General features: G+C 39.8%; 1 protein-coding gene, 1 long non-coding RNA gene and 1 pseudogene across 3 annotated transcripts in view; 2 read left to right on the top strand and 1 right to left on the bottom strand.

Annotated features, from left to right (window-relative positions):
* Positions 1-24059, top strand: PPP2CA (protein phosphatase 2 catalytic subunit alpha). Its single transcript, XM_081035151.1, has 7 exons — positions 1-1256; positions 16374-16583; positions 19616-19789; positions 20340-20429; positions 20955-21116; positions 22336-22454; positions 22956-24059. The coding sequence occupies exons 1-7, from the start codon at positions 1155-1157 to the stop codon at positions 23026-23028; spliced, it is 930 nt and encodes a 309-aa protein (XP_080891277.1). The 5' UTR covers positions 1-1154; the 3' UTR covers positions 23029-24059.
* LOC308491470 overlaps positions 4178-26010 on the bottom strand; it is a 33035-nt gene continuing 11202 nt past the window's right edge. Inside the window, exons 4-5 of the long non-coding RNA XR_013992357.1 lie at positions 8059-8112; positions 4178-6041 (exon numbers count right to left, since the gene is read on the bottom strand). This is a non-coding gene — a long non-coding RNA (uncharacterized lncRNA). The remainder of the gene's footprint in view (positions 6042-8058; positions 8113-26010) is intronic.
* LOC308491942 (large ribosomal subunit protein uL22-like) lies at positions 12644-13221 on the top strand (annotated as a pseudogene). The gene has a single exon. The product of its transcript is annotated as a large ribosomal subunit protein uL22-like (transcript).

The following is a 26010-nucleotide window of genomic DNA, read 5'->3' as shown; positions in this document are numbered from 1 at the left end:
ACGCGTCCATCTCCTTATGGCCTTCCGCTAGAAAGCAGACTAGGGCGGGCCGTGTGTGCGTGTGTGTGTGTGTGTGTGTGTGTGTGTGTGTGTGTGTCTAGGGACGGGGAGAGTGTCTCTCATTCCCAGGAGAAACCGGACTCGGAAGAGGGCGCACACCTGTGGCGGACGACGACAACGGGCGAGGCTGCAAAAGGCGTGTGGAAGCTAGGTGAGGTCCAAGGTCGAGAGAGAAGCCCCAGCCTGGGCCCTGCCGTCGCGCCGGACGGGACACCTAGGCCCGAGACAGGTGTGTGCCGCGGGAGTCAGATGCACGTGCGGCACTCCCCCCGCAGGTACACGCTCCTCCGCCTACTAGTGACCTAATTACAAGGTGCCACCCAGAGACGGAGGTGGCATCCAACTGGGCTACCACTCGGCGCCCTGTCCTGCCGTCACAGATGCGAGAATCCTATGCAAGTTCAGCGCTGTTGCACCACGGAGGAATGGTGGGGTCGCAATTCTCGTTTCCGTGATCTGGCCGCAGCCGCCGGGGGAAGAGCCGAGGGGCAGCACCTTTGGGGAAAGGTCTGGCAGCTGGCAGCGCTGCTCCCGGCCGGACTGCGCCGGCGCCAGGCTCGCGCCCACACCGCGTAGGACCCCGCGCTCTGGGATTAGCCCAGTTCCGGGCTGCGAGCCCCGCGCTCGCGGGGACTCGGTCTGCCCTGCCCGCCGGCCCTCACCCTGCAGGAGGACCACGCCCTAACACCCAAGGTGCCTGTTACTAGCCGGCTCCATTGCGCCTGCGTCCCGGCCCCGGGTTCCGCCCCGACTCCGGCCTGGCGGCCGACTAGCGTTGGCTCTGCAGTTGCGCAGCTCGTTCGGCCGCTCGGCTGCCCCTCCGCACCCCGCCGCCTCCTGACGCCGGGCGTGACGTCACCACGCCGGCGGCCGCCATTACAGAGAGCTGGGCTCCGGAGCTAGAGCGAGCGGAGGAGGGGAGCGGCCGGTGGCCGAGCACTGCGGGGGAGCAAACAAGCGAGCGCTAACGCCGAGCAACCTCCAGGAGCCACACCAGTACCCCGGGAACCGGCGGCGGCGTGTGCGTGTGGCCCGTGTGCGGGCGGCGGCGCGGGAGCAGCGCGGAGCGGCAGGCGGTTCGGGCGGGTGGCATCATGGACGAGAAGGTGTTCACCAAGGAGCTGGACCAGTGGATCGAGCAGCTGAACGAGTGCAAGCAGCTCTCCGAGTCCCAGGTCAAGAGCCTCTGCGAGAAGGTGAGCTGCACTTGGGCTGCGGGAGCTGCCGCGGTTGAGCCCGCCGGGGAAGAGGCGGCCGTGGGGAGGGCGCAACATGGCGGAGGCCGCGGCGCGGGCCCCGGAGCCTCCCCGACCCGCGTCCGCCTTGGTGCGGCCCCGCGGCGCTCCCCGGGCGACCCGGCGCCCCCTGCCTCCCGCGCAGGGATTGGTCGTCGCCGCCACTGCCGCCTAAAATGGCGCCGTTCACCCAACTCCGGGGCTTCGGCGCCTCCGGGCCTGGTGTCGGGCGGGGGGCTGCGGGGACTGGGACCCTGTGTGCCGGGGTTGGGGACGGCTTTGAGCGCCGAGCAAGGGGACCTGGCTTCCACGGCCTGGGGATGCGGTTGGGGACTCTCCGGTGCGGTGGCTGAGGCCTCGTACTTGTGTTCAGGACGGATTCTCAGCTCCGAAACTATCTGGAGGACCCCCCCCCCCCAAGCGCAGGCTTGTAGGCCAGGTCCCGGGGCCTGTGCGAAGGTCGCACGGCGTTAGTGCTGTCCTGGGGGGTGGGCTAGACGCACCGAGCGGCCTTTTCCAGAGACTTGTGTTTTAAAAGCGTGTTTCTTAAGGATTTAAAAATAAACCCCTAATCTAATGTCTACACGAAGGTCATGGTAAAATACAGGGAGGAGGATAACTTATTTTTCATAGTTGGAAGAAATGGAGAATTTGGTGAGTCATTACTACAGAAGGAGTCTGGGGACTGGAAATCAAGTGTCGGTTGAGTCTGATTTGTATGCTGACTCCAGTTGGGTCGTGTGAAACCCTTCTCTAAGCGTGGCGTTTTGCCATTTATTTTGTAAAGGCAACAAAACCAGCACATTTTGCGTCCTGGCTCTTCCTTGGAAAAGTTACTCGTTTGTATTTTTGTGGCTTTAAGTAATGATAGCATTAATACTAGCTGTCGGTTGAGCCTTTCCTGTATCCCAGACTTGGCGCTTAGTGTTTAAATAGTTTATCTCACGTGTTGAAAATGGAATCTTGTAGTCCACTTAATAAGTCCATTTTCATTTCCCTTTTCAAAACTAACCTGGAAGCATTTGATTTTTTTAGTACAGGATTGTGGAATGTCGTCTTAGCGTTTTGTATTACTAAAGAGAGTTATTAGCAACTATGCTGAGTCGTTTGTGGTTAGACGTGAAAATTAGGTTCACGAGTTTGGTGTATATGCTCCTGAAACAGGCTTTTTCGGAAACTATACTGTGGATTGCAATGTGAGGCACACTCGGATTTATTTATCCCAAGCCTGAACAAAACTCTCCTAGTTGATGAGGTGGCCCATGACCTATTAAAGCTTCGTTTTAATGGTAGCAGTATGTTGAGTCTTGTGCTTCTTGACCCTTCATTCTCTTGTGTCAAATGAGGATAGTATTTATTTTAAAGGTTCAGAAATAGGCTGTAAAAAATTATTTAATGTATGTTATTAGGTCTTAGGTGCATTATGTGAAGACTTTGAGTCGGTCATTGGGCAGGTGACTAGTCATTTGTGTAGAAAATATTGGAAGAGCTGTAGTGATGTAATCGGAAGACTGACTGCCAGTTCGACCTGTACACTAGGATTCTGCCACAGGGTAATTGACCTTGGAGCAACCACTTCACTTGGTCCACATTTTCTTGCCTATAATAATAGAGTTAAAACAGATGTTCCAGGGTCTCTTCTAATCTGAAATTATGCAATTCCATTTTAAATTTGTACTTTGTGTTTAAATATTGAGCACATACTGAAGATCCAAGATTGCTTACTTTTATGAGGGGAATGGAAAGCAACGCAGAATAATCTTCTCAAGGAGTCTGAATCTAGTTGGAGAGCAGTAGATGGACCACAGTAGTATAGAGGGTTTGTGTTGGAAACTACAGAAGATAATACTGGATGTTAAGTTGGATTGGCTGAAGCTTGGTGCATCTGGTAAAAATGTTCGTTGTTTTCCACGTCTTTGAAAAATTAAGATGTAGTGAGATTAATCAATTTATGCTTGGATCTCCGTTGTTAAGCTAGCGTGTCCGGATTTCAGTTCTTAGAGCCAAAAAGGTGGAAGTGAGATTGGAAGTTAGGTTTCCAAGAAATGGATCCTTTTGGGGGGGATATCACACAGCCTTCATACTGGTTTTAACCCATATGAATATTTCAACTTTTGCTATTAACCTTCCGAACTAAATTAATTTGAAGGCAGTTTTTTAGGTATGCAGGATGAGTTAGCATACGTAACTTGAAATTATCTTTTCTACAAGTCTTTCTAGTAAAACAAAAGTTCGCTTTTCACTGTGTTAATATTTGTATGTTCAGTAACACATCTGGTGAAAGCTACATATTTTGAAAATCTCGATGGAAAATTATTTTTCATTAGTACAATAGTTCTTTCTTTTTTAAAAGAAGATACTGGTTGGAAATAGCTATTTGATAATAATTGATAATTTCTTTGATTATGAGAAAGAATGACGATGTTAAAGCCTTCCTTCTGTATACCTGAAAATGCCTGATCTGAATGAAATGTTTAAACAGTAATGATTGAAGCAGAAGAGGTCATTGTGATTAAAAAATGCAGAGGCCACTACTATGGTGGTTCATCAACAATTAACAGGTACATGTTCAAAATGCAGAGAATCCAAGTATGTACTTACAGATAAGGGTGAACATGGTTTTTATGTTATCAACTAGTCAAGCCTCCCCTCCCCCAGATGTGCTTAAGGTTTCTGTCAAAGGCAAGGTTGTTGTGTGTGTGAGCAGTATACTGTGTCGTTTTGAGGATCATAATTTGTTGATTGTTTAAAAATCGTGGTTAAGTGAAAGCAGTTTTGTCTCAGGCACAGTTCCACACTCTGTAACTGGACCGGTATGTTTCCATCTACAGATAGGAAGAAAAAATTAGTGCCAACTTTCTTTTTTTAACTTTTATTTATTTAAGTGTGTTTTTCCAGGACCCAACAGCTCCAAGTCAAGGAGTTGTTTCAATCTAGTTGTGGAGGATGCAGCTGACAGTGGCCCATGTGGGGATCGAACCGGCAACCTTGTTAAGAGCACTGCGCTCTAATCAACTGAGCTAACAGGCTGACCACAACTTGCTTTCTTATTAACTACAGTAAACAGTCTTTTATTATATGACTTCAGTAGTAGTTTAATTTAGATAATGCGTTTTGGCTTTGTGCTTTCAGGTCTTACCAAACTTGTGAAGAATGTTGTTTGATAGCCAGATTTTTTTCAAAGGAGTTCTTTAACTAGGTATGCTGTTTTCCATTGCTCTACGAGCGCTATAAATAAAATGCAGCCATTAAGTCTTCACTTGGTTTTAACATTTGTTACATGAGTATGGAAAAAGGAAAAAGAAACCCCTCTAATTGGATGAGCAGCAAAATATTTGACCAAGGATAAATTTCTATATGAAATGGGTAATATATCTTTGTGAGTCTGTATATGTGTTCATTTAAACCGTTGTTTGGCTTATTTCCATAAAAGTAATTTTAATATTGAGACCAGTTGGCAGGGAAGCATGATACTGAATATTGTTTTCATCATACTTTCACATGCATAGTTCTCTTAGTTTATGAGACAGTTATGTCCTCAGTTATAGATAGAAACCAGAGGCTCAGAAAAGTAAAGTTACTGACTGCAGGGGCCAAAGTGAGATTGCCTAGGCTTATGGATCCTAAGGCCAGTGTTCCAGTCTTGCTTCAGACCCACTTCTCTTTTATGAGGTAGTGTTAATAATGAAACGTGCAGGTGAATTGAGACCAAACTGATTTGTAGAATTAACAGCTCTGTAAAATAAAGCATTTTATTTTGATTACTTGAAAGCTCCCTATTCCTGTCACATACTGTTATTTCACTTTGTCTGGAGGAGGAAACAATTATTTTTCAATTTTGGATGTGGCCAACTACATTTGCCCCTCAAATAAGATTAATGCGGTGAAAACCCCAGTTTGTTTTCTATGTACGTATTCTCAGATAGCAGAAATCACGATTCAAAGACTGAGCTCTAAAATATTCTAATAAAGCATAACTGACATTTATATTGTTTGTTACAGCTTGTAAAATACCTTTCTTTTTATACTCATAGCTTCCACAGTTATGTGCCTGTGTGATCTCCCAGGCATGAAGCAATAATACAGTGAGTTTTGAGTTGACTTATGAGGAAACACTGAAAAGGTGAACAGTCCTATTCAGGTACACAGATCCCCTAACTCTTCCTTTGTCTTATCAGAGTCAGGAGTTCTGTGTCTGCAAATATTAGCAATAGGGCTAAGGTGAAATGCTGTAGAAGGAATGGAGCCTGTGGGATAATGTTTGCATCACTGATCTAGTGTTCCTCTTTGTGGTAGCACCTATTTCCTATTTCATTGTAAGTCATGTTTGTCAGTTACCTGTGGAGTATTATTCTTTGTTTAGTTTAGAGGAGGTACACTGGGAAACCCAGGGGATGTTGGGCTTGCGTTGAAGTAATGGTGGGCAGGATTCTTTTTACGGGTGCTCAGGGGAGGCAGGAAAAGTTCTGTGTGGCGGCATCCCCACTTTTTTTCCTACTTTGTTTCTCTTATTTTCACTTTTTTTCTTTATTCATTTCTCATTACCATCCTTGTTCAAAAAAAGTCTCCACCTGTACTCTCTTAATGCAAGTCTGAATTTGACTAGAATTAGGAAGGGGAAAGATTTTCTTTGTTTTTGTTTTTTGTTTTAAACAGCTTTTCCTTCAGCTTCTGGAGCAGATGTGGTAGAAGGGGCTGAAGTAGAGAGGGTTCTGACTGCCAGTAAATGGCTGGTATCTGAAAGAACTGGAAATAAACAATCTGAAGTTAATTGCTTAATTTCTTCACAATACAAAGTTACTATTGCCTACTTATATAATAGTATTGTGGTTTAGAATGGATGAACAAGGCAGTGACAGTTTTGTGTATCTAAACTATGTGACCAGCTGGCCAGTGACTGTGGCACTCGTTGTCCCCACCTCTGCCTTAGTCATTTAGTTGCTACTAAAGATTGGAATTTGTACCCTTCTGTTGTTGAGGTGGCTGAAGGAAGGCTGAGAACCTTTGTTCTAGAGTGCCTCTGGGAAACAGTTTATCCAGCCACAGCCATATACGAAAGTGTAGTTGACAAAGGTTATGGAGTGTCATTAATGCTGTTAACTATGTGACACTGCATTTGTTTTTGGAATTCATTCAACCAAAATTTATTAAGCCCCCATTAGATGCATTATTAGTTTTTTTCAGTATTTAGCTTTATTTAAATAGCATTACCATCGGGATTTGCTAGTTTATTTTTTACTTTAATAGCAGGGATTCGTTAGTCAGGAGGTTGAACTTCTGAACACCAGATAGGAAAGGTTTTAGAACGCTTGTGGTGATCGGTAGCATTGTATTTCCCTGCCACCCATCATCTGTAGACATTAGCAGTAATGCCCACCATCTGTTTTGTTGGGTGGCTCTGACTTTTAATAAAAAGGCTTAAATGCTTTAGGATAGAGTAAAATTTTCATGTCGGAAGGAACCTTAAAGACCTAAGCCAAGTCACCTATTACAGATATGGGAGGAAACAGACCCATAGTGGGTGAATGTAGTTCATGATTAATTGTTGTGAAAATTTTTAAACTACAGTGTTTTCCTGAAAATAAGACCTAGCTGGACCATCAGCTCTAATGCGTCTGTCTTTTGGAGCAAAAATTAATGTAAGACCCAGTCTTATTTTACTGTAAGACCAGGTATTATATAATATAATACAATATAAGACCGGGTCTTACATTAATTTTTGCCCCAGTAGGCACATCCGGCTAGGTCTTATTTTCGGAGAAATGGTATGTAAGTAGCAACATTTCTCAGTTTAGTAGATTAACTTTTTTCCCCCTATGCAGGAATGATTGAGAATGTTTAATTCGTGCACATGATTGGTTAGTAAAGATTGAGGCCAGTGTGTTGCAGGTGAGACATAGGACTTTAAAGAAAATGGTTATTTTCATTTTGGTCAGAAGTGAAGATGATTATTTGAAGTATAATTATACAGATTTTAATTTTAAAAAGACCGAGTTGTTTTATAAGCTATTAGAATATATAGAGTATATTCAGTATATAATTAATGAAAGACAAGTAATATGAAGAAAGGTTTGATTTTGAAGGTAATTAATTCAAGATTCACTTACTTCCAGGGCCAGTAATATGTCCTGCTTTATGTCTCATACCAAAATAAAAATCTAGCTATGTACACAAATTTATCATGAATTTTAATATTTTTTTGCAGTTATGAAAATCAAACCTGTTATCTCTCTAAAAGCATTATGAAACAAACAAAATTCTCTTAGGATATTGAAAAAACGTTCTTATTTTGCTTTTTAAGTTTTTAAGTCTTCGATTCTGTTTAAATTGAAAAGTAAAATTCAAAAATTGCATTTTTTTCAGCTTTTATGTCTGTATGGCTATATTGGTAGATGTGCTCAACTATGACTGGAATATGAAATGTTAAATTTACTTGAACTAGCATTCCAATGAATACTAGAATTAATCAGCAGATTTTTAATAGAAAAATACATAAGAACATTATTCAACTCTGTAAATACTCAAAGACCATGTGTGGACAATTTATATAAAAGGGGAAAGAAGTGGTAGTAAATAAACATGAAATAACAAGTTTAAACTCCAAGATGAAAAGTGCCCATTAAATTAGAAGTTAATTTTTTATATTTCAAACAGCTGAGAATGGGTACGTTCTTCCATTTATTACTGCATAACAAGTTGTGAATGACCGTGTGTGTGCGCACGCGCGTGTGTTTTAGAACTATTTTAATATAATTATACATACCTGCCAAATCCTGGAAGAAAAGGTTTGTGCATGTATAACTTTTCCGGTTGACATCTGTAAGCATAAACAAAAATGATCCCAGTTTATAAATTCATCAGGGTCAGAGCAATTGACCAATGTCTCTTTACTGCTAGGTATACTGGCAGTAAATTACAAATGAGTTAGTGTCCTTTTGTGTCTTTTCTCTCACTCTCCTTGTCCAACAGACATTTTTATTATAGTTTGGGTGAAGCTCACCTCCAGCCAAAGGTAATCTTTTTGTATAAGTACTCAGTAGCTCTGAATTTGCTTATGATTACAACCTACTTAATCACAGAAGAACCCCTGCAGAGGTGTTCAAAGTTGCATACAATAACAGGAGATCAGAGTTTTGAAGTGTAGTACAGATTAAAAACCACAGATGTACCATTTTTATGTAAGACACACTGATTGTCTCTTACACTACATACTGACTCCTTATGAACATTTTTTAAATAAAGTGGTGCGTCTAGGACAATCAGTCGCACAGTTCACACAGCCCTGAAGAGTTGTTCGGTGCCAACCAGCAGTTGGTCCTGGAATGTGAGTGAGCTTTAGACACTGTCCATTCCTAAGATTCAACCAAGGATTGGCTAAAACATTGGAACACCTCTGCTTGCCATTCCCTACTTTCCCTCACAATTTAGTTTTTACTTATTTTTGGTGGTGTTCTGGTTGCACGTGGCTAGAATGCTGTTGATCACTTTGGGAATCAGGAAAACCAATGATCTAAAACTGTAACAGGATCGCAAGTAGATGGGTTTGTCCATTTCAGGTTGGTGGGCGCCTCTAAATACGACCTTCATTTTCCCTTCTATACTTCCTGGAACATTGATCAGAAGACGAGTCAGCATCGTCCCATCTAACTTTTTTAACCAATGCCTGTTTAAAACTGAGGCTCTATATTCCTAGGTGGAAAGAGTAGCTGGGGACTAGCTCCGGGGTTCAGGAAGCTGATACATAGAGGTCAAATAAGATTTACAGTCCATGCCCCTAAAGTAGGAAGCTGAGCCAGCAGATCCTTGACTATAACCTGAAGCCTGAGTATAGGTCATGGCATAGGACCTCTGTATGTAGGAAGAGGAGGTAGACCAGGGATGATAGTGGGGAGATGGAAGCTGGACTCCATCCAGACAGACACAGGAGTGCTGCTGCTGGAAATAGCTGGGACTGAGGTGCTGGGGGGAGTGCTCGCTTGTTCCACTCTCTGAACTCACTTCCTGAGCTGGAGATGTCTTTTTGGCAGATCCCACTTTATTTTGACCTCCATTTTTTTGCTGCTGCTGTTGGCACTTAGCTCTTCGATTCTTTTCTCTTTTTTGGGGGGAGATATCGGGGGACAGTGTGTTCTCCAGGGCCCATCAGCTCCAAGTCCAGTTGCCATTTTCAATCTTAGTTGCAGGGGGCACAGCCCACCATCCCATGCGGGAATTGAACCGGCAGCCCTGTTCTTGACAGATCGCGCTCTAACCAACTGAGCCATCCGGCCACCCCAGCTCTTCGATTCTTAAACCATATCCAAGGTCGCCCACCGAGGGTGCAGCAAGTCCACGCCAGAAATGGTCAGACTCAGCCCGTTGGCTGCATAAGGCAGTTGCTTAAAAGAAGACCTCATGCTAAGGTTGTTAGGAGGTGCAAAGTGGCCCAAATGGGGCAGGAGGTACCCAGCTGGAAGGTCTCGCTTTGCCCAGGGTGGACAGATTCAGGGTCCTTGGGGTAGGTTTGGAGCGGTGGAACTAAGGGCAAAGCAAACAAACGGACGCTGGTTTACTGCTTAGGATGCATCAGCTCTTTCACATTCCAGCAGTAACTGTAAAAGTATAACCCAGTTTTATAGTACATATGAAACTAAAAAATGTTCATAGTGTAATCAATCCTACAGTTGAAAATTTTCTGAAAGGAAATCATTTAATTGAACAATACATCATAGATCTTTTCAGAGGGTATTATTATACAGTAGTTTACAACGATCACTATAATGCTATAGGAAATTGGGTTAGTGAATGAAATGTTAGGGCACAAAATGAGATGTTGACCAATTGTAAGCATGAGGTCTGTGTGGATAAAAATGAATAAATGAGAGTATTTTTTGTCCATTTTTTGTGTGTGCGGTAGGATTAAGACAGCCATATTTTTACAGTTTCACTATTGAAATAAACAACATTTTAATGTTTTTCTTTTTATAAAAAGAATTGTATTTTAAAATATTTGCTTGATTTATCATGTTTCCCTGAAAATAAGACCTAGCCAGACAAACAGCTCTAATGTGTCTTTTGGAGCAAAAATTAATACAAGACCCGGTCTTGTAGTAAAATAAGACCAGGTCTTATGTTATAGTAAAATAAGACTAGGTCCTATATTAATTTTTGCTCCAAAAGACACATTAGAGCTGATTGTCTGTCTAGGTCTTATTTTTGGGGAAACATGGTAATAAAAATGCGGAAATGTGTTGCATGTCTTTTTTCTATGATACAGGTTAAATAGAAATCATACTGCTATTTCGTACTCTTAAGGAAATTATAAGTGGTTGGTGATTCTGTCGTCGGTTCATGTTTTTCTTCTTGAAAACTCTTGGCTTGGATGATCTATGAGGTTTAACTTAAGTCTGCTCCGTTTGTAATTTCACGTTTATGGTGGTTATGGACGGTGTATGTCTAAGGATGTTAAGTAGGTTTATATAAATTGTTCACCTTGTACCTGATTATTTTATAGTAGGTTGGAAAGTAAAGTGAGATTACTGCATTCGAACATAGACTGCTGAGAGGACTTGATAATAAGTTAGTGTCCCTAAAGGTTGCTTTCCTTCAAGTAATTCTCCAAATGGTTTGGGTTTTAGGATGATGTAAACTTTTAACTTCCCATGGTTAGTTACTTGCAATAAGCTTTTATTAAGGGAATAGGCTATTTGTGTTAACCTTGTTCTAGGAAGTTTTATATCACGTGTTTTTTCCTTTAATTCATTCATTTAGTCTTTACCATTGGAGTGAATTTCAGTAGGGTTCCAATAAATTTAATAAATTGATGTTTTTAAAAACTTGATCTTAATTTTTTTTCAAATGTTAATTATATTAGCTGAGACATTTGAAGGCTTGGAAAATGTTTTAGGGGAAGCAAAAAAAGTTTGGGGTGTGTGTGCTCTGCTTTTGCTTCTGTGCATGATTCTGGTGACATGCGGCTTTAAATTACAGCAGTCAGAATACCAGAGAGTGAAAAGGTAGTTATTAAAAAAAAAAATCTCTAATCTTAAGTTTCCTTGAAAGTCTGGTTCAACCATTCACTTTAAGTGTTAAACCAGAGAGTTGAAGTTGTATAGCTAGCTACCTTTGAAACGGATGATTGATGAAAGCCTGGAGGCTCTAAAGGTGACTCATTGTTGGTCCCATTAGGTGACCCATTTCAGGGTTCTTTTGGGTGCTTCTGGGACTTAACAAGGCCTGACTTTTGTGATAGCACTGCTTTTCTCAGACCTCTTTTTCTATGATTAGTTTTTCTGATTGTAAAATAATCTTTAGTAAGGACATCTGCAGCCTTTATTGTTCAGGGGTTCGGTGATGGTATGTTTTGGTATAGTGATTATCTCAGAGCTGGTAAATTGAGACCAAAAAAAAATCCTAAAAAGTATATTTTAAACTCATTCTTTGTAAGCTTGAATTTTTTGTTGTTAAAATATGTTTCATTGCATCCGATAGTGCTATTGTTTTCCCCAGGATTTAATTATAATTAGTCTGGTCTGAAATTTGGTAGGAAATGAAGAGTGAGCTTTGGCTTTCCTGGTTTAGAAGTTTAAAATGTTTACTTTATAAATACAGTGACCTTTCCCTTTTGGAGGACGATTTGGTAGTGTCATCATAAAGTGCAAACTACTAGATACACTAACGTGTTCACTTCATAGTACCTTCTTTCAGAAGACATGCCAGCATATGTACACAAAGGAGTAAATACTAGGATATACATTGCAGTCTCCCCCCCACCCCTCCCCTAAGCATTATAATCTTTTAGGGAATACTCTACATCCAGTAGGAGAAATTAAGCAGGTCTAGAAGTATGCATTATGAACTCCAAGATATATATTGTTAGGAGGAAGAGCAGGCTGCTGAACAATATTGTTTCTAGTTTAAATATGCAAAGGAAAACTTAGTGTCTGTAGACATATAATATGTTAAAATGTATAAACAAGGTTTTTTTTTTTTTTTTTAAAGCCCTCATCACTGGGTTTGGCACACAGCGCTCATGAAAGGTGTCCGGTGTTGCGCTCTGTATTTCCCTTCCCACTTGTGAGGGAGGTGAGGTCAACCTCTTTTCCAGAGGAAAGTCCTGAGGCTGTTCTCCCCCTCACATCTGAAAGTGCTAAAAGAGGGATAAACGGTTTTGAAAGGGTATATACATCAGAATGCGATTGGTGGTTACTTTGCCCAAGTGGGGGAGTGGGATTGTGGAGAGTGGCCAAGGATACCTTTAGTTTTATCTGCTACTAAAAATTCTTTACAAGAATGTGTCTCTATGACATGTATAGTTTTTAAAATAAAATTTAGCTCTTCCCTAAAGCGGCCTGAGGTGACCTCTGAAAATGGTTCGCTATTCGCTTGACCCAGAGAACCGCACCAAAATCATGTAAATTGAAAGGTTCACATCTACGGGTTCATTTTAATTAAGAACACTCATGAAACTGCCCAGGCCATCAAGGAGATGCATATCTGAGAAGCCACCAGGTATTTAAGGGATGTCACGTTACAGAAGCAATGTGTGCCATTCCGTTGTTACAAGGGTGGAGTTGGGAGGTGTGCACAGGCCAAACAGGGGGGTTGGACGCAGGGTCGGTGGCCCAAAAAGAGTGCAGAATTTTTCATGCACATACTTATAAATGCAGAGAGTAATGCTCAACCTAAGGGTTTAGATGTAGACTCTCTGGTCACTGAGCACAGCCAGATGAACAAAGCTCCCAAGATGCAGTGCAGAACTTACACAGCTCACGGGCGGGCGGGTTAACCCACACACAGCTCCCCCTGCCACACTGATGATCCTCCTTGAAAAAGAACAAATTGTTCCTAAGCCAGGAGGGGAGGTTGCTCAGAGAAGAAAAAGATCTCCCAGAAGAAACTGAAGAAACAAAAACTTATGGCCCGGAGTAAATTCAACATCAAATAAATGCTAATTAAATTAAAGATACAGTATTTACTACTGTGATTTGTCTAAATTGAAATAAAAGAGGCAAGTAGCATTTAAGCTTAATTTCCCCGTACATAATTTGAATAGAAATTTTGAGTAGATTGTAAAAGGAACTACAGGCAGTTGTGAATGGCATCTTTTTATCATTCATGTAGAGCCTGGTGGTAGGCAAATGGCAGTGTACCTTGAATTTTAACTTCTGATAGAATTAAATGTGATATCATGGCAAGATTTACATGGTATGTGATTATCTGTTTTCTTAATGTCATTGTCCTTTTAAAACTACTGAATAACTTGCAAATTTCTTTGAAGTAGGGCTTATTACATTCACAGCTATTTCGTTAGTATGTATGTAGTAGATGCTAAAAACACTCGATATGGTGTTCAGTGCCAAACAGGGTTAGTAATAGAATATGCCTAGCGAACATCTGCTTTTTATTAGTAATAAATCAGAGGAAGCTAGAATTAAACTAGAGACATGAGTTATATGTATTTCTTAAACACCTCTTTAAGACAGTGGATTTTTTTCTACATTTAAAAATGTTAGATCAAACTAATTAATTTTGGATGTCAGTGTTTGCTGAGTACTGAAATAGATTCCTCAAATGTTTGGAGACTTGAAATAGGGTTCTTAAAATTGGCCGCTGCTGAAAGCACCAGTGTGAGATGGCGAGGGGAGACTTAAAATTATTGATGTTTGGAATCTGCCACTGGAGATTCTTACTTAATTGGGAGAGGAGTTAGCCAGGGCTTCTGGATTTTTCTTTTTAACTGGGGTGACAGTTGTTAGTAAAATTACATAGATTTCAGGTGTACGATTCTGTATTACATCATCTATAAATACCATTGTGTGTTCACCACCCAGAGTTCTTCCATCACCATATATTTGGGCTTCTGGATTTTTAAAAAGAGTTTCCCAAGTGAATTTTAATGTGTGGCTAAGGTTGCATACCACTGCCTTAAACCTTGCCATACTTGGTTGTCACTCAAAATACAATGAGCAAAAAGCTCGTTAGCAACGGTTCTGTTCCTTTTACCCCCATATTGTAGTTTGCCTTCCTCTGACCTAGTCTCCCACTGTACATTCTGAAACACTATTCCATAATGGATCCCGGTGCTCAGAGAAGGAATGACTGTCGCACATAGAAGGGGTACTCAGTCAATGTTGAATATATGAAGTAAATACCTCTAACCCATTCTCAGAACAAATTTATTTGACCTTCACGGCTTAACTGACATCAGGCTCTCCCTGAGGAAATTATGTACCTTCTCTAATAGCCCTCCCCTATGGAAGGACGCTGCCTCCCTCTGCTCAAGGATAAAATTCCGGTTTTCAGGCTTCTGTCCTCTGCCTAAATACCCAGGCATCTTCCCGTACTGCTGTTACCTGTTTATATATTAAGTGCCTCCTACACCTAGGTAGTGTTCACAGCAAGGTGCTGTGTATGCAGTGGCGAATACAGTGAATCTGGTGAGCCTTTTCTAAGTTGTAACTTTGTGGCATGGAAAACAGGCAGGAAAATGGAACAGGAGCACGTGTGGAGGCCAGCACGGTCACCTAGGTGACAGGATCATGACTGGGACCAGGGTGGTGGCCAAAAAGATGGAAGCAGAGGGATGTGTTGGAAGGCACCTGGGTGAGACTTGTCTGTGGATTGGCCTCTGAATACTAGTGGCCTTAAGCTCCACTCCATCTCTCAGATGTCCACATCCCTAGCCCTGCCGCCGAAATTCTGGATTCACTCGTCAAATGTTTTGCCTGTGGATTCGTGTTCTAATAGCACTTCCATTAGACTTGTTCTTCAGTCTATTTCCATGCTCCAGTTCTCCCCCTACATTCATACGTGGGTGACCAAATGTCGTGGTTTGCCTGGGTACAACTGAGGCATCTCCTGGGAAGCAGACTTTTCAGTGCTAAAACCAGGGTAGTTGGGCACTCTACTCCTACCCCAGTCCACCCTCTGCTCTGGCACGTTATACTTCAGCTATGTTAACCTTTTCCTCTTAACTCCTGGGACTTATACACATAATTGCATCTGCCTCTACTGGACCTCCTTCCATTTCCTACTCCCATCCCCTTTCTGAGACTAACTCACCCATTCTTTGGACCTCGGACAGTTTCCCTAGCTGTCCCAGGGATTGTGATCCTGGAACACTGCTGCTTACTCTAACATGTCTCAGCACTTGGCCCTTTCTGTTCTAATGATCGTTTTTATTGTCTGCCTCTCCCCTCTACTGTGTGCTTATGGGCTGTCTTGTTTGTTGTGATATCTTATTTAAAGTGGCCTCTGCCAGTTACTCAGCCTGTACTTGGTTACTTGTTTGTGGGCCCCCCCACCACCACCCCACCATGTCCAGAATGAACTTTCTTGTTCACTATACCTCCAGTGGCTAGCACTGAGCCTGGCACATAATATCACTCAGGTATTCAGCAAATGAATGATTAACCTCCCAATGCTCTTTACAGTTTCTGGCATGTGGTACATGATCAATAAATGTGTGTTGAATGAATGAAAGAGTACTAAGTGAAAGGTTACCCTTAAAAGTAATGTTTGAATTTGTGATTATATGGGGGATTGTATATGCTGCCAAACAATTTTCTAAAACTAGCATAAAAACCATGTATATTAAATAGTCACAATTGTAAAACAAGTTTGTCTTTAGGTATAAAGTTGTAAAAAGTATATTAACAAATAAAATGTTAAGGTTCTCCAAAATTAATTTTAGTCCAGCAGGACTAAGAAACCTCCTCGTAGCCTGGAATTCTGGAGTGCCAGCGTTATAGTTAGAACTCTAAAGCTAAGAACTAGGTACTCGGATGTCTTGCTCCATTCTCGTTGATCTTATATAGCTGCTAATAATAATCTCTTAAGCATTTACTTCGATGGCAAATGATGGGCCTAAAAACTCCTCATACTGATGAGAGGAGCAGGGCTACGCATCTTGATAACACGTTTTTTTCCCTAGGTATCAGATTAGGCAGTGGAATAGAATCCTGCCGTATCTTGCCCTTTTAATGGCATCATCTTATACTGAGACTGCCCTTCAAGCTGCATGAAGTGTAAATAAACATATCTTTGTTAATGTTGTTTAATGCAGATGTATTGGTTTATTTTTTTCTCCATCTGTAGGCTAAAGAAATCCTGACAAAAGAATCCAATGTGCAAGAGGTTCGATGTCCAGTCACCGTGTGTGGAGATGTGCATGGGCAATTTCATGATCTCATGGAACTGTTTAGAATTGGTGGTAAATCACCAGACACAAACTACTTGTTTATGGGAGATTATGTTGACAGAGGATATTATTCAGTTGAAACAGTTACACTGCTTGTAGCTCTTAAGGTAATTTCAATTTTATTTTTGGGCATTTTAAACTGGGTAAAACAGTCCTCTTGGATGTTCTTTCTAACAGTAATTGGTGATGTTTTTCCATCTGAATGTTAGGTTTTAGAATAAAACTGCACATTTAGGAATATACATATTTGGGTTTGGGACATCTAAATCATGGGTCTGTTTTCATTCTGAGTAAGGGAATGGTACAGAATAAAAATAAAAGGTTATTCTCTAAGGAAGAGAACACTTCAGTGTTCTCTTTTGAAAAACTGAGATTTGAAAAAATGTTAGAGGGCTGGTCAAATAGAAAATTTTAATTCAATAAGTTGTGGTGTGGAGAGGTAATATAATTTCTAGATACTTTTGAAATGTTTAAAGCAACAGCACATACCAAATGTCAGACAGAATGTTTTGTCCTTTGACATAGTAACCCTATAATTAAAAATCTGAGGAAGAAGTTCAAGAGGAAAAGAGCTTTACTTATATGAAAACATAAATAGCGTTATTTTTAATTTCAGAAAAGGAATTGACCTAAATATTCAATAGTAACTGAATATCTAAATTAGAATTTATCTCTGGGCTAGTCTGCAGCCATTAACATGACATGATTAACATGACATGATAATCTAGAACAATAAAAATGATCATTAAAGAAAGCAAGTTGCTTTACAGCAGTTGGAGCTTTGGAAAATGTACAAAGATCTGAAAGTGAAACACAAAGTAGTAAATAACTTTAAGGATGATAGGCTTCAGCCTTTCCCTTAAAAGAAATTGTTTGACTATCTTTGGGGGGAGAAAATTTTATTAAATAATACGCAGAATGATAAAATGGCTGCCAGAGACTTCTAATTTGGAAAACAGTGAGATGTGGTTTTGGCAAGAGCTGAATTTGAGGCAATTAATGTAATGTATGCCTTCATGAAGCTGCTAGTCTGAATCGTGAAGTGCTACAAAACATTTTTGGACGTCACTGTTCTGCATCTGTAAAATGAAGGAATTAGATTAAATGGTGGAAAACTTCTGCGGTGAGTCTAGACATTATGAAAACATCCTTGTAAGCTGACCTGGCCTTACAGCCTGGGATGGATCCCGGTGCTCAGAGGAGGAATGACTGTTACTTTTAAGAATTCATGTTTGGAGGGGTGATGGGCTGAATTGTGCCCCTCACCCACCCAAGACACATACACCCAGATTTCATAGATTGAAGTCCTAACTCCCAGTACCTCAGAATGTAAATGTATTTGGAGATAGGGCCTTTAAAGAGGTAATTGAAGGTAACGTGAGGTCTTAAGGGGGAGCCCTAATCCAATATGAATGCTGTCCTTATAAGAAGAGATTAGGACACAGATACCGAGGGAAGATGAGGAGGAGACTTGTGGAGAAGATGGACATTTACTAGCCAAGGAGAGAGGCCTTCAGAAGAAACCAGCCCTGCCAACATCTTGATTTTGGACTTCTGGCCTCTAGATATGTGAGGAAATGTATTTCTGTTGTTTAAGCCACCAGTCTGTGATATGGGGGGCGGAGTGCAGCAAATAGTGCTGAAAGAGTAGGATGTCCATTTGCAAAAAATGAGCTTAGATACCTCGTACCATACAAATGGAATAAAATCAATCATAGGCCTAACTATGAGAGCTAAAGCTATGAAATTCTAGAATAAAACATAGGAGAATATCTTTGCAACCTTGGATTAGGTTAGTAAATTGGACTTCATCAGAATTAAGATTTTTTTTTCTTCAAAACTTACTAAGAAAAAAGTATATGCATATATTTTTATTTTTCAATTACAGTTGACATTCAATATTTTAGTTTCAGGTGTACAGCATAATGGTTAGACGTTTATATAATTAATATTAAGTTTAAAAAACACAGAACACTTCATGAATTTGCGTGTCATCCTTGCGCAGGGGCCATGCTAATCTTTGTATTGTTCCACTGGTAGTGTGTGTGCTCCCAAACCAAGCACTGTATTATATATTTCTTTAAAAATTTTTTTATAATTCTTAAGATGACAGATAATTTTTAAATAGACAACACATTTGGATATTTCACCCAAAAAGAGATGATCAGTAAGCACACGAAATGAAAAGTTGCTCAAAATCACTAATCATCAGGGAAATGCAAATTAAAGTAACAATCACACCCATTAGAATGGCTGTCATCAATAAGGCTGATAATACCAGTGTTAGTGAATTTGTGGAGAGATTAGAACCTTCATACATTGTTGATGGGTATGTAAAATGGTCCAGCCACTTTGAAAAACAGTTTCTCAAAAAGTTAGACATGTTCCTACCATATGATCCAGCAGTTAAACTCAAATAGGAATCTACCCAAGAGAAATAAAAGCATATGTTCATACAAAAACTTACATGCAGATGATATAGTAATATTATGTATAACAGCCCCAGGCTGCAAGCAATCCAAATGTTCATCCCACTGGTGAGTGAGTAAAGAAACAAAAGGTGGTATAGCCAGACAAAGGAACACTGCAGTGATTAAAAGGACACAACCACTCGTTCATATACAGATGAGCCTCGACAATATTCTGCGAATTGAAAGAAGCCAGGCACAAAAGACTACATGTTGTATGATCCCATTTATATGACATTTCTAGAAAAAGCAAATCTTAATAGAAAGTAAATCAGTGGTTGCTGGCAGTGGGAGGTGCAGGTAAGCATGAAGGATCTTTGGGGGTAATGGAAAGGTTCTAAAACTGGATGGCGATGATTGTTGTACAACTAAATTTACCAAAAATCACTGAACTGAAAAGAAATTCATGAGTGGAGTTTTATAGCTGATAATTATGCTTGATATAAAGTTGGTTGTAGCAGGAGTTTGATTTTAGTCGAGATGGAGTTGACTGATACCCCATGGACAAATGTCCATAGATGTGTGGTTTCAGTTCGATGTGATGTGGGAGTATGGTATTTTTTTTTTTCAACAAAATTAGAACTCTGAATTTCCCTGTAGAGAGTCTGTTGAATTGTCATTTGGTTTTTAAAGGAGCCATCATTTCATGTTTTTTATTTTGCTCTTTTCAGGTTCGTTACCGTGAACGTATCACCATTCTTCGAGGAAATCATGAGAGCAGACAGATCACACAAGTATATGGTTTCTATGATGAGTGTTTAAGGAAATATGGAAATGCAAATGTTTGGAAATATTTTACAGATCTTTTTGATTATCTTCCTCTCACTGCTTTGGTGGATGGGCAGGTATGTAGGTCCTTTTAAAACTTACATTGCTGATTATTTTTAATATTCTGCTTTCTTAACATTTAAGTACCAGTAACTTATTTTTCCACACTCACATCCCTTTTGGGCCTTTTTGAAGTATCAGGCTCTGAACTCTGTTTGGACCACGGGGATGGAAGATGTAACCCATCCATCCTCTCATACTGCTTCTAGATACATCTGGGGATGTAATTACGGTCCAGGTAGACGAGTACATAGAAGGAATTGCAAGAGAATCCTATGAGAAGGAAGGTAATAGTCTATGGTGAGGGAGAGGTCAGAGAAACATTTTCTTGGGGAGCTGATTGAAGTGAAGTCTGCATGTAATAGTGATGGATTATCAGGAAGAAAGGGTGTATATTCAGTAGTTCAGAGTGGGCTGGAAGAAAGACCCTGCAGAGACAAGCCTGGTGATGATAGAACTCAGAAACACGAGTGGGGCCAAGTAATTTGTGCTGCTGCCTATAGCTTAGTCCAGAATGTTTTAAAGTTTCTTTCAGGTGAGGTTAACATTATAAACCACTCTTTTCAGATCTTCTGTCTACATGGTGGCCTCTCACCATCCATAGATACACTGGATCACATCAGAGCACTTGATCGCCTACAAGAAGTTCCCCATGAGGTATTGACTTTTACTTGGTAATAAACAAAATGTCAGAAAACTTAGAGAAAAATTTAATTGTAACTTAGTTCATTATATATATATTCTCTGTAATTCTCAAAATGACCCCTGTGGTCTGAGCACTCTTGTCGACCCCATTCTTCAGAAGAAGCTAACATGAGGGAAGCTGCCACGATCACAGCAGTTGTGGAACTGGGCTTAGGACATAGGATGTTGTTGTCTTCAGAGCCTCTGCCTTAATGACTAGACGACTGCTTAACACTGACATTCGCATACAGTAGGCTGATTAATTAGTTTGGGTTTGTGGCTTTGGGGGCTTATTGATGGAGGCTTTTCCTCTTAAAGATGACTAGAAATAGTTTATTTGACACAGATAATTTGACTTTAACTGCAAAACCTTTTATCGTTTTCAGCAAATACCACTTAAAAAGTATGACTTAGTAGGGTGCTACTTTTGATGAATTACACAAATCACGTATTAACCATTTTTGCAAGAGGCAGTTAAAAACTCAACTTGCTTTTTAGGGTCCAATGTGTGACTTGCTGTGGTCAGATCCAGATGACCGTGGTGGTTGGGGTATATCTCCTCGAGGAGCTGGTTACACCTTTGGGCAAGATATTTCTGAGACATTTAATCATGCCAATGGCCTCACGTTGGTGTCTAGAGCTCACCAGCTGGTGATGGAGGTACGTTCTCTCTGAAAACTGATTTGCTTTGTAAGTAAACTTAGTGAAGGAAGATATTAGGGAGTTTTAAACTAATGAGAACATTCCAAGTATTCCTTCCAGTATTTGCCATGATAGCCTGAGCCTTTTCACTCGGTGCACACTGGAATGAAAATCTCAGGCTTTTGATCACAATGAAATACATAGTTCACATGTTTTCAGAGATTCTTTTTGTTGGGGTGACATTAGTTACTAACATTATATAAGTTTCAAGTGTACAGTTCTAAAATACATCATCTGTATATTGCATTGTGTGCTCACCACCCCTAAAGTCTAGTCTCCTTCTGTCACCATAAATCTGACAGAGATTCATACTGACTAGACACTGCTTGGGATTTAAGAGTGGGAAAGTAAGATTCAGGGAGCAGGAGAGGGGGAATGTAAGATTTTATGATCTCAGTTTTGTTATTTCATATTTAACATGTTGTGTGTGGAGGAGAGATTGGGAAGAAATAAACCAAAATACTTTAAGTGGTCCTTTGGATGGTGGGATTACTGGTGATTAGAAAGAACAAACTTAAAAGGGGAAATGGCTCAATTCTTAGAACACGCATTTAGCATACTTATAAAATTAGGGTCCTAAAGTCTGACTTTGCTAAAGGTAAGGAAAAAGACTTGTGAGCAATACATGAAAAGTAACGCATGCATTCAGATAGACTGAGCAAATGACTCTGGAAATCCTAGAGGCATCTCTGTACTTGGGTAGTGACCAACTTGGAGACCTTCACTTATGATGAGGAAAGAATTAATAAGGTTGCTGTTGGGGCTCATAAATACTCGTAGACATATTTATCTGCCTCTACTAGGAATGGCCATACACTCGCTCATTCTTGGGTCATGTTTAGGGTCAGTGCAGTAAGAAAGGCTGATGAGACACTGCTCTTTACAGAAGGCCACATATTTAAGAAGCAGTTAATTTTTTGGTGAGTGGTGCTTTTTTTTTTAGGGCTTTTCTTTTCATAAGTTTTATAATTTTGGGAAAAATAAATACATGTATATTTTTAAAGTTGTGCAGAACACAGAAAATGGTTAAATCATCCAGAACCAGCATTGATACTTTTTAAGCCTTTTGGAAGGGAGAGAGGGGATTTCTTTTTTCCCTTTCTTGAATGGAGTGCATTTACTTACGTAAATAACAAATATCGGAGAAAAATGTATTTTTATCTCCTTTTCCTTCTAGGGATATAACTGGTGCCATGACCGGAATGTAGTAACAATTTTCAGTGCTCCAAACTATTGTTACCGTTGTGGTAACCAAGCTGCAATCATGGAACTTGATGATACTCTAAAATACTCTTTGTAAGTATATATACCTGAGTAGTTGGTTGCCATTACTTGAATATATATTTTTCATGGGAGGTTTAAGAACTCATGCTAAATCTATTCCAGTTTGCTTTTTAAGTTTCTTTTGCAACAGACCTGTGGTATTTTTGAAATGCATCAATAGAAACTTGTAATACATAGGCCTTACTATGAATTATTTAACTTTTAAACCCATGTTTTATTTATTTAGTAGAGCCCATCTTTTAAATGATCTTAGAAGGAAGCCCATTATGTAAATGCGTATCCTCTCTGGCTGAAATTGCCTTGGCTCTTTGAGGAGGCATGCAGTGCAGCTAGAAGACTCTTACAGTTAAATGAATGCATGGTTAGGTTATAATTAGGTTCTGTTAGATTGAAGCGAGCAGAAATTGGATCAGAAAAAAATGTGTAAAGTTTGAAAGACTTAATGTTCTTGATTTTGATTATCAGTGCATTGGTGTCTTAAAGTATAAACAACAAAATTGTCTTGTTTTTCAGCTTGCAGTTTGACCCAGCACCTCGCAGAGGCGAGCCACATGTTACTCGTCGTACCCCAGACTACTTCCTGTAATGAAATTTTAAACTTGTACAGTATTGCCATGAACCATATATTGATCCTAATGGAAATGGGAAGAGCAACAGTAACTCCAGAGTGTCAGAGAATAGTTAACATTCAAAACTTTGTTTTCACACGGACCAAAAGATGTGCCATATAAAAATACAAAGCCTCTTGTCATCAACAGCCGTGACCACTTTAGAATGAACCAGTTCATTGCATGCTGAAGCGACATTGTTGGTCAAGAAACCAGTTTCTGGCATAGCGCTATTTATAGTTACTTTTGCTTTCTCTGAGAGACTGCAGATAATAAGATGTAAACATTAACACCTCGTGAATACAATTTAACTTCCATTTAGCTATAGCTTTACTCAGCATGACTGTAGATAAGGATAGCAGCAAACAATCATTGGAGCTTAATGAACATTTTTAAAACTAAGTACCAAGGCCTCCCCTCTACTTGTGAGTTTGGAAATCAACCCTTCTGTTTATTTTCAGGGATACCGTTTAATTTAATTGTATGATTTGTCTGCACTCAGTTTATTTCCCTTCTCAAATCTCAGCCTCATGTTGTTCTTTGTTATTGTCAGAACCTGGTGAGTTGTTTTGAACAGAACTGTTTTTCTCCCCCTCCTGTAAGATGATGTTACTGCACAAGAGCACTGCAGTGTTTTTCATAATAAACTTGCGAACTAAGAACTGAGAAAGTCAGATTTTAATTGTATCCGTGGGCAACTGGTGCTGTTTGTTTAAAAGATACATCAGTTCATAAATCTTAGAATTTGTAGAACTCTAGGTAAATAAAAATAAAAATCAAGGTCACTACATAATCTCTGGTAACTCCTTGGCATTCTTCAGGTGAATTTCCTGATTTATTTGTAGTCCCAATAGTACAATTTCTCCGATTGCTAGTGGCTCTGCATATTAACTTGTCTGCAAGAAAGGAAGTCTGTGCTACTTCCATGAGACGTGACTGTAAAACCATGTAACTTGAAATTTCAGTTTTTTGGTTTTTGATTTAATAAAACAGCATGTTTTCAGGTAGAGCTTAACAAACTAATGTATTTATCAGTCAGTTCAGCTTCTGGTTATAAATATTGTTATGAATGTTATATGGACCCTAAAATGATTGACAGATTGGTGAATTCTTAACAAATCTATGTACAATACTTGTCATGTGATCTAGGGTTGAATTTGTCTCAGATACAAAAGCTGTTAAAGCATTGTCCTGTATTAAGCTCTTTAAGTGATACTAGTTAAACCAAAATAGGAAACTATTGCCGGATCATGGCTAAGTGCTCATGTACATTCATTCACCGAAGGACAAAAATGGAATTTGAAGTGAAGGGCAGTGCTAAGAACTTAATGAGTTTCCCCCCTTTTATCCTTTGAATAGGATTTGGAAGTTAAAACAATTCTCATGTGGAAAGTAATATTTGATCATCTTAAGCTATCTGGACAAACCATAGGACATTTAATCCTTACTTATGTGAGTGTAGTAATAAAACTTTCTTCGCTTTGTACTGTGTTGAATTGGGGACTCACAAGGGAGCGTTTGCATTTCTCTTTTCTAAGTTCCTGCTGGGAGATACACACTCACTATATATATATATTTTTTTAATGGCCTGCTTTTTACCTCTTCTCTGATCTAATTGACAGGATTTTTGATGGCTTGTAGAGTTGGTTGTCCAAAGCAAAAAGCCCTCGGTTTTTCTACATATCTCCATTTCACTTTGTGGTTTCATACTTTCACAAGAAATACATCTCTCTAGCTCTCTTTTACATTGTCACTTTATGTCCTCTCTGAACAAATATTTTATCAATGTACTGTAGTTTTCACTCTGTCCAAGTGATCTAGATATCAAGCAGCTGTTTTTTTCAGGTCCTGTGATACCAGAATTGACTAAGGAAAATGCACATTTTGTTATTGACATGTAGTGTCATCCAGGTACATGTTCTTTATAAAGTAAATCTTGTGTCATAAGCAGGGTTGTGGCCAGCATGGCTTGGATTTAGAATGATTATCGGAGTTTAAACTAATTGTCTAATTGTCGAGAATGTCTGGTCTTCAGCCATCAAAATTAGAAAGTGTTAGTAACCTACCTGATTATGAAATGGGTAAAGAAAATGTGTTAGTAAGTGTAGTAATTTCCTTTAAAAATATATAATTGCTGTCGTTGATTCTTCAGTTAGTAACATTAAAACAGGATATTCATAATAAACTTTTTAAAATATTATTCAAGGAAAAGATAAAGACTTCACTAAAAATGCGTATTTTGAGTATACTGGGGATTTGCAGAAGTTTGCTTTGGAACTTACGGGTAAAATGAATTGGTAAAGTGATGTGCTCATTTCTTAAGTTGAATATCCTCAGCAAACATCAATGACTTTTTTTCTCGGTTGCAGTAGGTGTGTTTTAAATGGAAGTGTTACCTGTCACTGTTAGATTATTTTTCAGAAAGACTTAGCTTTAGCTTAGTAAGAAACGAAGGGTTATATCTGTGGTTCTCAGCCTTGATGCCCACAGAGGTTTTGATTTAAATTGTTTGGAGGAGGGCCCAGGCATAGGTATTTTCAGATTTCCCAAGCGATTTTAATTCTTGATTTAAGAACTGCTCAGTTTTCCAACTACAGATTTAAGAAAATTGGGTTTTGTGGTGATAATGACAGTTGGGGTTTCAGTAAATAATTAAGATACACCGTGTGACTCTTTGTTTCAATAGTGACTTTTACCTGTCCTGTATAAGCAGTCCCTTAATTTCAACCATAATGTGTTCCTAGAAATGGGCCTTAAAGTTTAGTAATAGGCTTGTTTATTTAGAGGTGGATTCTGTTCCTGTGAGCTAAATTTTTTTTCATTAGAGCCTTAATCTTTTCTTATACATTCTTTGACATATTTCTAGCTTTTTAAACTTGGTTTTTTTCCCTTCACAGTAATACATTTATTCTATTGAATAACCTTGTGTAGGTTGTAGATGTTTTATTTGGACGTGACTG

This window comes from Rhinolophus hipposideros (assembly GCF_964194185.1).
Source record: "Rhinolophus hipposideros genome assembly, chromosome: 23".
Lineage (NCBI taxonomy): Eukaryota > Metazoa > Chordata > Mammalia > Chiroptera > Rhinolophidae > Rhinolophus > Rhinolophus hipposideros.
This window is presented reverse-complemented; position numbering and strand designations above follow the sequence as displayed.